General features: G+C 46.3%; 1 protein-coding gene across 1 annotated transcript in view; it reads right to left on the bottom strand.

The window, feature by feature from the left end:
* The window catches only part of AK9 (adenylate kinase 9), a 1,007,389-nt gene that overhangs the window by 965,777 nt on the left and 25,501 nt on the right, over window positions 1-16,111 (bottom strand). The window contains exon 3 of the mRNA XM_033936269.1: window positions 3,395-3,458. Within this exon, the coding sequence (XP_033792160.1) occupies window positions 3,395-3,458 (64 nt within the window). The remainder of the gene's footprint in view (window positions 1-3,394; window positions 3,459-16,111) is intronic.

Below are 16,111 nucleotides of genomic sequence, written 5' to 3'. Positions count from 1 at the left end.
ACATATCGCTTCTGCACCGGTACAAACATCCCTCCAGCGTTGGCACTCGCTGCACATTAAACAGGCTGCTTCAGCCTTTCTCCTGCAGTTGAGTCCCTTTGCCGCTTCACTGATTACGTCATCAATGACGCAACAGAGAGCCTCAACGGCAGAAGAAAGCAGAAGCAGCCTGTTTAACGTGCAGCGACTGCCAACGCTGGAGGGAGGTTTGATATTAAAGTCATCTTGCTGGGAGGGTCGCAGAGTCAGCGGGGGTTGGGCTGGGAGGGGAGAGAAGCGTCTGCCTCGGGTGCTTCAGGCAGCAGCAGCGTTTACAATTCGCTGCTGTTGCTGGCTTCAGGCCTTCCTCTCTGGCCTGTTCTGCCTACTTCCTGTTTTCATGAAGACAGGACCGGCCAGAGAGAAAGACCTGAAGCCAGCAACAGCAATGAATTGTGAATGCTGCTGCTGACCAATGAAGTAGTTAAATGAGGAAAGGGAGCAGAAGGGGAGAGAATGGCTTGGAGGGAAGGAGGAAGGTATGCAGACCAAGGCAAAAGGAAGGAGGAGATGGAGAGAGGCCATATGGGAGAGAAAGAGAGAGATAGAAAGAGAAGAGAGGGCAGTGAATGGAAGGGGCAACATAGAGGGTGAACAGTATTCTAGCACCCGTTAATGTAACGGGCTTAAAGACTAGTATACAATAATACCATTTTGGACTTTATACTCATAAGTGCTAGGCACTATTCTACTAGTACTACTAATCATTTCTGTAGCGTTACTAGACATACGCAGTGCTGTACATCAAAACATAGAAGAGGGGGGTCACGTGATGATGCGCTGCTGAGCAGTGGCTCTCTCCCTGAGCTCTGACCTTCCCCTGAATATATGGGCCATTTTCTCCCACATGCAGCGCTCAGCCGAACTTCAATTAAAGTGCATCGGATCCCAGAACTTGAGGGGTACTAGCAACTCCTAGCATAGATTGTGTAGACTCAGCTCAAGACACAGGCAGGGACTCGACCTCGCAGGAGACTGCTGATTGCCCAGCCTGGACTGCAGGAGGCAGAGACGAGGCAGGACTGTATTTGCTCAGTAACTGAACAAGTTGCTGCTCTAACATGGTCTAGAGAGAAGCCTGCAAATGTGGATCCGAGTCTGAAACTGGACCATTTGCTGAGGCTAAAGGCTCTGAGGTTGTGGTAGAAACATGCTTCGACTTGTGCTTGGATAACTTGAGGACCACCGCAGGAACCTTCTGCTTAGATATCTGACCTGAGGGAAGCTCAGAAGATAAGGCAGGTGTACTCGAGGTCCAAAATGATCCAAACGAGGAAGGTCTGATGAGACTCGAGGTCAGAGTAGTGGAAACAGGAGGACCCCCAGTTGAAGTCTGGACTGAGTCAGAAATTGAGGTTGAGGGTGTAGCTGAAGATTCCATCTTGAACAGCTTTTCCACTTGAAACCGATGTTTAAGGGCTCGAGGTTGAAGAGTAGCAGTGTGGGCACAACTTTGGACTATGGTCAGGCCTGAGACAGCGAAGACACCAGCGGTGTGGGTCCATGAGGGAAATTGCATGCTGGCACTGGCTATACTTCTTGAAGCCCGTGACTGGCCGGGACATAGGAAGGAAAATACCCGCTGCAAAGTCGAAGCCCACAGGCTGGGGGTGCACAACCCAGCCCGCCAGTCAGTCGATGAAAAAATAAAACTTTTTTTTTTAAACAGAAAATAAAGAAAATTAACACAGCGATTCGTGAAAATAAATAACAAACCATGGTGAAGAGAAGGCACGAAGTGAACGAAGTTCAGCGCAGAGTGTCAAAGACAGACTTCTTGACTCCACAGAAAACTAAGAACTAAGGAGACTCGCCCTGTGCTGGGCGGCAAGGCACTCGCGTACATGCGGTGCAGCAGACTCGAAACTTCTGAGTTTCTACAAGCAAGTCTGCTTGCAAGGCTGTCTACATCTGGGCTCCGTGAATGATGTCATCCATATGTGAGAATAGGCTGCCTGTTTGTCCTGGGATAACTGAAAGCTACTAAGCATCTTATTTTTTTGAAAAAAAAATTTGAATCATTCATCCTACCCACTCCCCCTGCCCCTCAAGAATCTGGCTACAGCATCTGAATGTGAGTTTGAATCACTGCCCATCTACTCTACTTAGATCCAAGGAGGGGTAGAACAGAGATGCTATTATGGTTCTGGCCCATGTTGACCAAATAATAAGGCTGGAATACCTTGCAGGTTCATTCAGCTGCCTGGGCATCTCTACAGGGGTTTGAAAATGAAAAAGGAGAAAAAAAGGGGGGGGGGCATAAAAACTTCAGCATTTTTCATCTTTTCTGTATATCAATATAGCTCCAAGCTAAGCACATTGATAAAATAAGTGAGTCTTAGAGTCTTTGGAACCTTGGTTTGTGAGCATAATTTGTTCCAGAAGCATGCTCGTAAACCAAAGTGCTCATATATCAAAGCGAGTTTTCCCAAAGAAAGTAAGGGAAATTCGCATGATTCGTTCCACATCCCCAAAAGAGCTCTCCACCCCTGAGGCCACTGACGTGCTTTTACCCCACCCCACCCCAAAAAGACCCCCACCCCCGAGGCCACTGGCACACTTCCACCTCACCCCCGGGAACCGGCATTGCCCCCCCCTGCGAACTGGCATTGCCCCCCACCCCGCCCACCCAAACCCTTACCGCAATTGGGCACCGGCACCAACCCATGGGACGTGCCGGTGCCCAAAGAGCCTGCTGCCTGCCGCTGATTCTGCTGAGCCTTGAGCATCTGCATATGCTCAAGGCCATCTGGCTCCCGCTCTCTCCGAGATTCTAAAGTGGCAGGGGGCAGACTCTTTGGGCACCGGCACGTCCTGTGGGTTGAGGTAAGGGTTTGGGCAGGCAGCAGAGTGAAATCCCCGATGGACAAGGCCAAGTAGCCTGTTTAGAGTGCTGCCAGCCCAACGCTGCTTTGGATCAAGATAGGGCTCACTTGCGCGGTGGGAGCAGGAGGTGCTCAAGGGTTCTGCTGCATAATGGAAGAGAGGGAGGGAAGGATGGATAGAAACTGGGCAAGGGTTATGCTGCACGAGAAATGGGAGGGAGGGAAGGACAGAAGCTGGGGAGGGGAGAAAAGATGCTGCACATGTGGGGGAAAGAAAGGAAAGAGGAAGAATTGGGGTAAAGGAGAGGAAGGGGGAGATGATCATGTGCATACCCCAAAAATAAGACCTAGTGCGTTTTATGGGCCCCAAATTGATATAAGACACTGTCTTATTTTGGGGGAAACACTGTATTTCCTTAGAGCTTCCATAGGCTAGAAGTCCATAATCAACAACTTTAATTTATTATCAGAGAAAAAAGGAACAAAATATACTTGTACAAACAGACATTACAATTGATTACTACCAGTACCTTCAACAAAGATGCAGTTCCAAGCATGTGAAAGGCTTCTTCCTAATATTGTCTTTCCAGTGCCCTAAGAAAAAGAAAATGAAAATGTTCTCTTAACAGAGGAACTGAATATTTTGAGTAAATAAATATATTGAGTCTAAAATTCAACAAGATTTGGAACCTAGAAAAAATTTTGACTGAAAAATATTTGCTGATTAATTGTGATATATTTCAGATAAGTTAATTGTGATATATTTCAGAACTTTGCAATTCAGATACCATGCATATAAGATGAAATAGCATAGTTACTTACCGTAAAAGGTGTTATCCAGGGACAGCAGGCAAATATTCTCCCATGTGTGTGGCATCATCCTTGGAGCCCCAGTATGGACACTTTAAAAGTGCATCGCCACTTCAAGATTTTTATAAAGTTTGCGATAGCCCACGCCGCACATGCACATGTGCCTTCCCACCAGATAGCACAGTTACTTACCGTAACAGGTGTTATCCAGGGACAGCAGGCAGATATTCTTGAGTGATGGGTGACGGCACCGACGGAGCCCCGGTACGGACACTTTTAGAGTGATTGCACTCTAAGAACTTGGAAAGTTCTAGAGGCCGCACCGCGCATGCGCGAGTGCCTTCCCGCCCGACACAGGCGCGCGGTCCCCAGTTATGATAAGCCAGCTAAGAAGCCAACCCGGGGAGGTGGGTGGGACGCAAGAATATCTGCCTGCTGTCCCTGGATAACACCTGTTACGGTAAGTAACTGTGCTTTATCCAAGGACAAGCAGGCAGCATATTCTTGACTGATGGGTGACCTCCAAGCTAACAAAAAGAGGGATGGAGGGAAGGTTGGCCATTAGGAAAACAAATTTTGCAAAACAGATTGGCCGTAGTGTCCATCTCGTCTGGAGAATGCATCCAGACAATAATGAGATGTAAAAGTATGAACTGAGGACCAAGTGGCAGCTTTGCAGATTTCCTCAATAGGAGTGGAATGGAGGAAAGCTACAGATGCTGCCATAGCTCGGACCCTATGGGCCGTGACAGAACCTTCCAGTGTCAGTCCAGTCTGAGCATAACAGAATGAAATGCACGCTGCCAGCCAATTAGACAACGTACGTTTAGAAACAGGACGTCCCAATTTATTTGGATCACAGGACAGAAAGAGTTGGGGAGATGATCTGTGGGGCTTAGTACGGTCTAAATAGTAAGCCAGAGCCCGCTTACAGTCCAAAGTATGCAGAGCCTGTTCTCCAGAATGCGAGTGAGGTTTCGGAAAGAAGGCAGGCAGAACAATGGATTGGTTGAGATGGAATTCAGAGACAACCTTAGGGAGAAACTTTGGATGTGTACGCAGAACCACCTTGTCATGATGGAAGACTGTAAAAGGTGGATCCGCAACTAGTGCATGTAGCTCACTGACCCTCCTGGCAGAGGTGAGAGCAATAAGGAAAAGTACTTTCCAAGTGAGAAACTTGAAAGACGCGGTAGCCAAAGGTTCAAATGGAGGCTTCATTAAGGCGGAAAGAACTACATTGAGATCCCAGATAACAGGAGGGGCTTTAAGAGGTGGTTTCACATTAAAAAGACCCCGCATGAACCTGGACACCAAGGGATGAGCTGAGAAGAGTTTTCCATGGACTGGCTCATGAAAAGCCGCAATAGCACTGAGGTGGACTCTGACTGAAGAAGACTTGAGACCAGAGTCAGATAAAGAAAGAAGATAATCCAACAAGGTCTCCACTGCAAGGGAAGTGGGATCATGATGATGGAGAAGACACCAGGAAGAAAAACGTGTCCACTTCTGATGGTAACAGTGCAGAGTGGCCGGTTTCCTGGAGGCATTCAGAATTGAACGAACAGGCTGGGACAAAAGAGTATCATGAGAAGTCAGGCCGAGAGAAACCAAGCTGTTAGGTGTAGAGACTGGAGGTTGGGATGCAGAAGGGTCTCCTGATGCTGTGTAAGCAGAGAAGGAAACAGTGGAAGAAGAAAAGGTTCTCTGGAACTGAGTTGAAGTAGAAGGGAGAACCAATGTTGCCTGGGCCACCTCGGAGCAATCAGAATCATGGTGGCTCGTTCCCTCTTGAACTTGAACAAGGTTCGTAACATGAGAGGCAGAGGAGGGAAAGCGTACAGGAATTGATTGGACCAATCGAGGAGAAATGCATCTGCTGCCAGACGGTGAGGAGAGTAGAGTCTGGAGCAGAATAGGGGCAGCTGGTGATTGAAAGGAGCTGCAAAAAGGTCTATCTGAGGAGTGCCCCATTGAGCGAAGATGGACTGCAGAGTGAAAGGATCGAGTGTCCACTCGTGAGGCTGGAGAATTCTGCTGAGCTTGTCCGCCAAAGAATTCATTTCTCCCTGAATGTAGATAGCTTTCAGGAATAGATGGTGATCGGTGGCCCAAGCCCAAATCTTCTGGGCTTCCTGGCACAAGCTACGAGAGCCCGTCCCTCCCTGCTTGTTGATGTAATACATTGCAACTTGATTGTCTGTGCACAGCAGGAGGACTTGAGGAAAGAGAAGATGTTGGAAGGCCTTGAGGGCATAAAACATTCCTCTGAGTTCGAGGAAATTGATATGATGTTTCATCTCCTGGGCCGTCCAAAGTCCTTGAGTTTGGAACACGTTCAAATGAGCTCCCCAGGCATAAGGGGAGGCGTCGGTGGTGATGACAAGTTGATGAGGAGGTAGATGGAACAGAAGACCTCTGGATAGATTTGAGGATGTCAACCACCATTGTAGAGACTGACGAAGAGATGATGTTACAGATATGTGACGTGAGCAAGGATCCATTGCTTGGGACCACTGGGTAGCTAGGGTCCATTGAGGAGTGCGCAGGTGCAGACGGGCAAGTGGTGTGACATGAACTGTGGAGGCCATGTGACCCAAGAGTATCATCATTTGCTTGGCAGAGATGGAACGTTGTGGAAGCACCTGCTGACATAGAGACTGAAGTGTTTGAAGACGGTTGGATGGCAGAAACGCTCTCATGAGGACTGTGTCTAAGACTGCTCCAATGAATTGAAGTCTCTGCGTGGGGATGAGATGAGATTTGGGTAGATTGATCTCGAACCCCAGCAAACGTAGAAATAGGATGTTCTGGTTGGTGGCCTGAAGAACTGTTTGAGATGAATTGGCCTTTATCAACCAATCGTCCAGGTAAGGAAACACCTGAAGGTGGTGGGAACGTAGAAAAGCAGCCACCACAATCAGACATTTGGTGAACACTCTTGGAGAGGAGGCTAGGCCGAAGGGTAGCACCTTGTACTGGTAATGACAATGATTGATCATGAAGCGTAGGTACTGTCTGGAGGCCAGATTGATTGGTATGTGAGTGTATGCTTCTTTGAGATCGAGGGAACATAGCCAGTCGCTTTGATTGAGAAGAGGGTAAAGAGTGGCTAAAGAGAGCATCCTGAACTTCTCTTTGACTAAGCATTTGTTGAGATCGCGAAGATCTAGGATAGGTCTGAGATCTCCTGTTTTTTTGGAGACTAGGAAATAACGGGAGTAGAAACCCTGCCCCTTTTGCTCCGGAGGAACTTCCTCTATGGCGTTCAGAAGGAGGAGGGATTGAACTTCCTGAAGGAGGAGGGAAGACTGGGGAGTGTGCAAAGCAGACTCTTTTGGTAGACTTGTGCCTGGGAGGGTTTGAAAGTTGAGAGAGTAGCCGTGGTGGATGATATTGAGGACCCATTGGTCCGAAGTGATAACTTCCCACCGGCTGAGGAAAAGAGATAGACGCCCTCCTATGGGTTGAGGCAGGAGTGGTGAAGGTTGGATGCTGGCTATGCCCTGGAGAATCAAGTCAAAAGGGCTGAGTCGGTTTTTGTTGTGGAGGCTGTTTGACAGGTTGCTGCTGCTGCTGTCTAGGTGTTTGCCTCTGCTGCTGACGTTGCCGCCTAGGTTGTTGAGGGGCAGACTGTAAGGGACGAGCCACATAACGGCGTTGGTAAGTCGATTGCTGTCTGAAAGGACGTGCTGGTGGAGGCTTCTTCTTGGTTTTAAGAAGGGTATCCCAGCGTGTTTCATGAGCGGAGAGCTTTTGGGTAGATGAGTCCATGGATTCTCCAAACAGCTCATCCCCTAAACATGGTGCATTAGCTAACCGGTCTTGATGGTTAACATCAAGTTCGGATACCCTCAACCAGGCTAAGCGGCGCATGGCCACAGACATAGCCGTTGCTCTAGAGGTAAGTTCAAAGGTGTCATATATAGATCTTACCATAAATTTTCAGGCCAAACGTTTCCTCTCAGGCAGGTACTGCTCAAAGGAAGCCATGGTGGTAAGGAGATGCTTTAAATAAAAAGAAAAATGAAAAGCATAGTTGCCAGATCGATTAGCGAGCATCGCATTCTGATAGAGACGCTTACCAAATTTGTCCATGGCTTTGCCTTCTCTACCAGGAGGGACAGAAGCATACACACTAGCTCCTGAGGACTTTTTAAGTGTGGATTCCACCAGGAGAGACTCATGTGGGAGCTGGGGTTTATCGAATCCTGGAATGGGGATAACCTTATACAGGGAATCCAATTTGCGGGGAGCTCCCGGGACAGTGAGAGGAGTCTCTAAATTTTTGTAAAAAGTCTCCCTCAAGATGTCATGAAGAGGGAGTTTCAGAAATTCCTTTGGAGGCTGGTCAAAATCAAGAGCATCTAGAAAGGCTTTAGACTTCTTAGACTCAGCCTCCAAAGGAATGGACAGAGATTCACACATGTCTTTTAAAAATGACGAAAAAGACGTGGAATCATGTTTGGAGGAAGGATCAGGAATATCAGGCTCATCCTCCCCCGAAGAACACTCACCTTCTGAAAGAAAAGGCTCTTCGGAATCACCCCACAGATCAGGGTCTCGAATATGGGAACTACGGTCCCGAGACTCAGGGGTGGATGGTTCCAGGTGTCGGGACTTGCGTACCGACTTACCCGACCTCATCGAAGCGGTACCGGGAGATGTTACCGGTTGCATCGGAGCCGAGGTTTGTACCGACTGGTGTTGAGTTGTCGGCTCCAGTGCAAGGATTGGCATCGACACCGATGAGGCCGAGTGTAGCGGCACCGAAAGAGAGGAAGCAGATAATATAGGTCGCTCCACTCTCGGTACCGACGGCTCAGACGAGACCGGCACTGGAAGGTTCGGTGTCAGGATAGCTGGAAGGAGTTGTTGGAGCTGCTCCTTCAGCTGTACCTGTAAGATGGCTGCAATGCGATCATCAAGGGAGGGCACCGGTACCGCCTTTTTCTTTTGCGGTACCTGCGGTGCCGCTCTACACCCCGGAGATGAGGAGCCCGATGTCGAGGGACTCACCTTGATAGGGGCGGAGCGCTTCCGCTGGCGCCTCACGGTCGGCAGGACTGGACTCGCTGCAATGGAGACCGGAGGGCGTTCCAGCGGGGAAGGCTTCTTAGCCGGCTTACCTGAGTGCTGCGACTCCGGCGCGGTGTCGCGTGGCATCGACGAGGATGGTGCCGACTGGGTAGGAGCCGATGCCGGTGCCGATGTCGCGGGGTCGGACATCTCGGTGCCAAAAAGTAAGCGCTGTTGTATTTGGCGATTTTTCAATGTTCTTTTTTTAAGTGTGGCACAGCGGGTGCAGGTGGAAGCCTGATGCTCTGGACCCAGGCACTGTAAGCACCAGTTGTGTGGGTCCGTAAGGGAGATAGGCCGTGCACACCGCTGGCACTTCTTGAACCCTGGCTGAGGAGGCATGAACGTAAAGACGGCTTCTGCCAAATCGAAGGCCGAGGCCTCGATGGTGGCAGTAGGCCCCGCCGGGGCAGACCGAAAAACCAAAAAAAAAAATAACTCAATGAAGTAAACTTTTTTTTTTTTTTTTTTACAACAGAAAAGAAAAGAATAAAAGGGCAAAAAGACCCGAAAAAGAATACGCGAGCGGGAAGGCGTTAGAAAAACTTTTCAACAGCCGTTGAAAATGCGACTTCTTAGCTCCGCGGAAACTAAGAAACTGGGGACCGCGCGCCTGTGTCGGGCGGGAAGGCACTCGCGCATGCGCGGTGCGGCCTCTAGAACTTTCCAAGTTCTTAGAGTGCAATCACTCTAAAAGTGTCCGTACCAGGGCTCCGTCGGTGCCGTCACCCATCAGTCAAGAATATGCTGCCTGCTTGTCCTGGGATAAATAGGTGCGCGGCTCCTCATTTCATTAAGCAGCCAACTAGGGGAGGTGGGTGGGTTCTGAAAATATCTGCCTGCTGTCCATGGATAACACCTGTTAAAGTAAGTGCTGTCCATGGATAACACCTGTTAAAGTAAGTAACTGTGCTTTATCCCAGCAGGCAGCATATTCTCACATGTGGGACTCCCTAGCTTACTAGAATGGGATGGAGGGAGAGTTAATAATAATAATAACAGTTTATATACCGCAAGACCGTGAAGTTCTATGTGGTTTACAATGATTAAAAGGTATTACCGATTGAGTGGAATAAACAAAGTTCAGAGTTAGTGAATAATAGTTCTAAAGATCATTTGTTGAGGACTAAGATTGTATAGGTCAGCTACCTAAGTACTTCAGGAACAGATGGCCATTAAGAAAATAAATTTTGCAATATTGCTTGGCCGAAGTGACCATCCCATCTGGAATAAGATTCCAGACAGTAGTGTGATGTGAATGTGTGAACTGAGGACCAAGTAGCAGCTTTACAGATTTGATCAATAGGAGAGGAGCGAAGAAAAGCAACTGAAGATGCTATAGCTCTGACTTTGTGGGCTGTGACACGACTCTCCAGTTGCAGCCCAGCCTGAGCATAACAGAATGATATGCAGGAAGCCAACCAGTTGGAAATTGTTCTCTTTGAAATAGAATGCCCCAACATATTAGAATCAAAAGAGACAAAGAGTTGAGGAGAAGTTCTGTGCGGCCTTGTTCTGCTGAGATAACAGGCCAAAGCCCGCTTGCAATCCAGTATGTGAAGAGCCGTTTCTTCTGGATGAGAATGAGTTGATGCTGGGAGGAGGGAAGCTGATATGCATGGACGGGGAGAGGGACCTTGGGGTTATAGTGTCTGAAGATCTAAAGGCGAAAAAACAGTGTGACAAGGCAGTGGCTGCTGCCAGAAGGATGCTGGGCTGTATAATGAGAGGCATAGTCAGTAGAAGGAAGAAGGTGTTGATGCACCTGTACAGGTCATTGGTAAGGCCCCACTTGGAGTATTATGTTCAGTTTTGGAGACCGTATCTGGCGAAAGACGTAAGAAGACTTGAGGCGGTCCAGAGGAGGGCAACAAAAATGATAGGAGGCTTGCGCCAGAAGACGTATGAGGGGAGACTGGAAGCCCTGAATATGTATACCCTAGAGCAGTGTTTTTCAACCGCTGTTCCGCGGCACACTAGTGTGCTGCGAGATGTTGCCTGGTGTGCCGCAGGGCCGCCATCAGGGCAGTACTACCAGTCCTGCATTCAGGGGCCCGGAGCTGACAGGGGGCCCGAGGCAGGGGCGCCAGTAGCTCGCCAAGGCAAAGTGAGTCGATCACCCAGGACTCACTTTGTCTTGGCGATCTAATCTATCGAGCCGATAAGTCTTCTTCTCCCCGACGTCAATTCTGCAGTCGGAGAGGAAGTTCGGGCCAGCCAATCGCTGCCTGGCTGGGCGGAACTTCCTCTCCGATTGCAGAATTGACGTCAGGGAGAGCATGCGTCGGCGTCGGCTTTGGGGCCTGTTATCCATTGGTGGGTCCTGTTCCCCGATGGCAGCGGCAGTGGCAGTGGCTTGGGGAACGGCAGGGAGAAAGAAAGAAAGGGGGCAGGCAGGGAAACAGAAGGAAAGAAGAGAAACAGAAAGAAAGGTCAGGGAGAGAGGAAGAAAAAGTTGGGGGAGGGAATGAGGTGTGGAGGAGAGAAAGCATACAGGCTGATAGAAGGGAAGAAAGATTGGATGCACAGTCAGAAGAAGAAAGTGCAACCAGAAATCACCAGACAAGGTAGGAAAAATGATTTTATTTTAAATTTAGCAAAGTGGAGGCAGTATTACCACAGTTTTCAAAGGAATTTGCCCAAATAACTTAATAGTTAACTGGGTAAATTCCCAGAGATGAAAACTTCCCTTCACTTACTATGCACAGTTCTGAATTTATATCTGCTGTCTATATTTTACAATATGGTCACCTTTTACTAAACCGCAATAGTGGTTTTTAGCGCAGGGAGCCTATGAGCGTCAAGAGCAGCGCTGGGCATTCAGCACAGCTCCCTGCGCTAAAAACTGCTATTGTGGTTTAATAAAAAGGATGGAGGGTATATTTGTCTATTTTTGTATGCTATAAAAACCAAATACAGAGAGAGACTGAGAGCTGTTGACGAAGAGCTACGTGTGTGTCTTTCTTCGATTCCAGCCAGAATATCAGCTTTGTGTTCAGCCAAACAGGCCCAGGTTTCGCACTGAATAAAGTATTTTATAATTTTTCACTATTCTGTTTACTTAATATTTCATAATAAAGTAATTATAAAATACTTTCTTTGTGTTTATTTGATTCCTATTCAAGAGAATTACTTTATATATAGTCAATATAGGCACAGAGTTAAATTTTTTAACATTTTCTAATGGTGGTGTGCCTCATGATTTTTTTCATGAAACAAGTGTGCCTTTGCCCAAAAAAGGTTGAAAAACACTGCCCTAGAGGAAAGGAGAGACAGGGGAGATATGATTCAGACGTTCAAATACTTGAAGGGTATTAACGTAGAAAAATTCTTTTCCAGAGAAAGGAAAATGGTAAAATCAGAGGACATAATTTGAGGTTGAGGGGTGGTAGATTCAGGGGCAATGTTAGGAAATTCTACTTTACGGAGAGGGTAGTGGATGCCTGGAATGCGCTCCCGAGAGAGGTGGTGGAGAGTAAAACTGTGACTGAGTTCAAAGAAGCGTGGGATGAACACAGAAGATTTAGAATCAGAAAATAATATTAAATATTGAACTAGGCCAGTACTGGGAGGTGGGAGGTGGGTGGGTTGTGAGAATAGTTACCTGCTGTCCCTGGATAACACCTGTTACAGTAAGTAACTGTGCTTGATGAAAATAAATTAGTAATGAATTCAGATAAAACAGTAATGAATCCGAGGCAACATGGCTTTACAAAAGGTAAATCGTGCCAAACGAACCTGATTGAATTTTTTTTTTTTAAATTTTTATTTATAAATTTTCCATTCTTACAATATTTGAATCATAAAAAATATTATTAATTATTACATATCTAGAATATTATCATTAATAATTCATATTATTTAAAATATAATATGATAAAGATTATACAGTAACATAAAAATATAAATCCCTCCCCCTTTTTATATAATATGTTTCCATTAATTATTCATATCCCACCCCAATCATATATAATTTTTATCATTGTGCTAAGAAAACTAATCATTAGAATAATTTGTCAATGGTTGCCAAATTTTCTTGAAATTAAGAAGATTCCCTTGTTGTAACGCTAATATTTTTTCCATTTTATAAATATGACAGACAGAATTCCACCAGAACGTATAATTTAATTTGGTATAATCTTTCCAATTTTGAGTAATTTGTTGCATGGCGACTCCTGTTAGTATTAGTAATAGCTTATTATTATTTGCTGATATCGGACTCTTAGTTCTCATTGCAGTGCCAAATAATATGGTGTCATATGAGAGTCCTACATAATTCTCTAGTAACTTATTAATTTGGGGCCAAATTGAATTCCAAAATGCGTTTACACAGGGACAGAAAAAGATTAAATGATCTAACGTCCCTATTTCCAATTTACAATGCCAGCATCTATTAGATCTAGTACTATCTATTTTTTGCAGGCGCGTTGGGGTCCAGAACACTCTATGTAATAAGAACAACCATGTTTGATTCATAGATGCTGACTTTGTAGATCTTAATCTCCAGGACCAAAATCGTGGCCATTGAGACTCAGAAATTGTCTGACCAATCTCAATACTCCAAATATCCCTAAGACCTGTTTTCTTTTTTTTATTTAAAATCCGTATATCAATTTGTACCATTTTGCGGCTTGGTGACCCAAAAAATCCGCCTGGAAACATACATAGAACCTGTAGACTATATTGATTATTTAGATTTTTCCATTCAGGGAACCCTACCTGAATGGCCTGCTTCAATTGCATCCATTTAAAATATTGTGTTTTATTTAATCCAAATTTATTTTGCAATTGTGAAAAACTAAGCAGTGATCCTTCTGATATGACATCATTCAATGTTCGTATTCCTGCATTTATCCATTGTTTCCAGACGATTTTAAATCCGCCAATTGTCTGGCAAAGTTACACGAGAAAATGGAGTAGATTCTGCGCCGTTCACGGAGGAGGGTGTTTATGAGCAACTTGAAAAACTGAAGGTGGACAAAGCGATGGGACCAGACGGGATCCATCCCAGGATACTAAGGGAGCTCAGAGAGGTTCTGGCGAGTCCTATTAAAGACTTGTTCAACAAATCTCTGGAGACGGGAGTGATTCCTGGGGATTGGAGGAGAGCGGATGTGGTCCCTATTCATAAAAGTGGTCACAGGGATGAAGCAGGAAACTACAGGCCGGTGAGCCTCACTTCAGTTATTGGAAAAATAATGGAAGTGATGCTGAAAGAAAGGATAGTGTATTTCCTTGAATCTAATGGGTTACAGGATCCGAGGCAACATGGCTTTACAAAAAGTAAATCGTGCCAAACGAACCTGATTGAATTTTTTGATTGGGTGACCAGAGAGCTGGATCGAGGACATATGCTAGATGTAATTTACTTGGATTTCAGCAAAGCCTTTGATACAGTTCCTCATAGGAGGCTGTTGAACAAACTTGAAGGGCTGAAGTTAGGACCCAAAGTGGTGAACTGGGTCAGAAACTGGCTGTCAGACAGACGCCAGAGGGTGGTGGTTAATGGAAGTCGCTCGAAGGAAGGAAAGGTGACTAGTGGAGTCCCTCAGGGTTCGGTGCTGGGGCCAATCCTGTTCAATATGTATGTAAGTGACATTGCTGAAGGGTTAGAAGGAAAAGTGTGCCTTTTTGCAGATGATACCAAGATTTGTAACAGAGTAGACACCGAAGAGGGAGTGGAGAATATGAAAAAGGATCTGCAAAAGTTAAGAGGAATGGTCTAATGCCTGGCAACTAAAATTCAATGCAAAGAAATGCAGAGTAATGCATTTGGGGATTAATAATAGGAAGGAACCGTATATGCTGGGAGGAGAGAAGCTGATATGCACGGACGGGGAGAGGGACCTTGGGGTGATAGTGTCCGAAGATCTAAAGGCGAAAAAACAGTGTGACAAGGCAGTGGCTGCTGCCAGAAGGATGCTGGGCTGTATAAAGAGAGGCTTAGTCAGTAGAAGGAAGAAGGTGTTGATTCCCCTGTGCAGGTCATTGGTGAGGCCCCACTTGGAGTATTGTGTTCAGTTTTGGAGACCGTATCTGGCGAAAGACGTAAGAAGACTTGAGGCGGTCCAGAGGAGGGTGACGAAAATGATAGGAGGCTTGCGCCAGAAGACGTATGAGGAGCAGATCTGTGTGGTTTGGTACGTTCTAAGTAGAAGGCCAAAGCACATTTACAGTCCAGAGTATGAAGAGCTGATTCTCCAGTATGAGAATGAGGACTTGGAAAAAACACTGGAAGTACAATGGATTGATTGAGATGAAATTCTGAAATCACTTTAGGTAAGAATTTAGGATGAGTACAGAAGACCACCTTGTCATGATGGAAAACTGTGAAAGGTGGATCAGCAACTAAAGCTTGCAGCTCATTGACTCTTCGAGCAGATGTGAGATCAATGAGAAACACCACTTTCCAAGTGAGATATTTCAGATGAGCCAAATCCATTGGTTCAAAAGGAGGCTTCATCAATTGAGCAAGAACAACATTGAGATCCCAAACCACTGGAGGTGGTTTGAAGGGAGGTTTGACATTGAAAAGTCCATTCATAAATTTGGAAACCACCAGATGAGCAGAAGGAAAAATTATGTTCTTACCTGTTAATTTTCTTTTCCTTACACGCAGCAGATGAATCCAGAGACCAATGGGATAGCTCACATCTACCAGCAGGCGGAGATAGAGAAACTGATTAACAGGTGGTCCTATTGGCTGGCACTCCTCCTGTCTCATCAGTATAGCTCCTTGCCCAAGCACACGTAACCATCAATAGGCATAGCATGTAAAAAACTTCTTTCCCAGAACAAATCGCAAAAGGCAAATATACAGAATACAACCATCAACAACAACAAACCGCGAAAGTTGCACAAGAAAAAACCGACAGACAATTACCAGAAAGGGTGGGGCTCTGGATTCATCTGCTGCGTCTAAGGGAAAGAAAATTAACAGGTAAGAACATAATTTTTCCTTCCCTAGCAACAGCAGCAGATGAATCCAGAGACCAATGGGATGTAGCAAAGCAATCCTCAATCTGGGTGGGAAGCAAACGCCGCCTCCGCAACAACCGAAGCACAAAGCGCATCTACCGCATGCGCCCCCACATCCAACCAGGAATGCGGAGAGAAAGCACTCTTGGAAGACCAAAAAGCCGCAAGACAAAACTCCTCCAAGGAAAAAACCTCTGGACCGAGTCCAAGAAATAGCCATCACTCCGGTGGAATGGTCGTGAGGTTCTTTCGCCAACCGCCCCCCTGCCATCAAGCAAGGGAAAAGAACGTCCTCCTGGACCCATCGATCGACGGAGGCTTAGGACGCCGCCATGCGGTTGAGGCGTCCCTTGAAAAGAACAAAAAAGTGATCCAAACAA

Source organism: Geotrypetes seraphini, chromosome 3 (genome assembly GCF_902459505.1).
Source record: "Geotrypetes seraphini chromosome 3, aGeoSer1.1, whole genome shotgun sequence".
Classification (NCBI taxonomy): Eukaryota; Metazoa; Chordata; class Amphibia; order Gymnophiona; family Dermophiidae; genus Geotrypetes; species Geotrypetes seraphini.
This window is presented reverse-complemented; position numbering and strand designations above follow the sequence as displayed.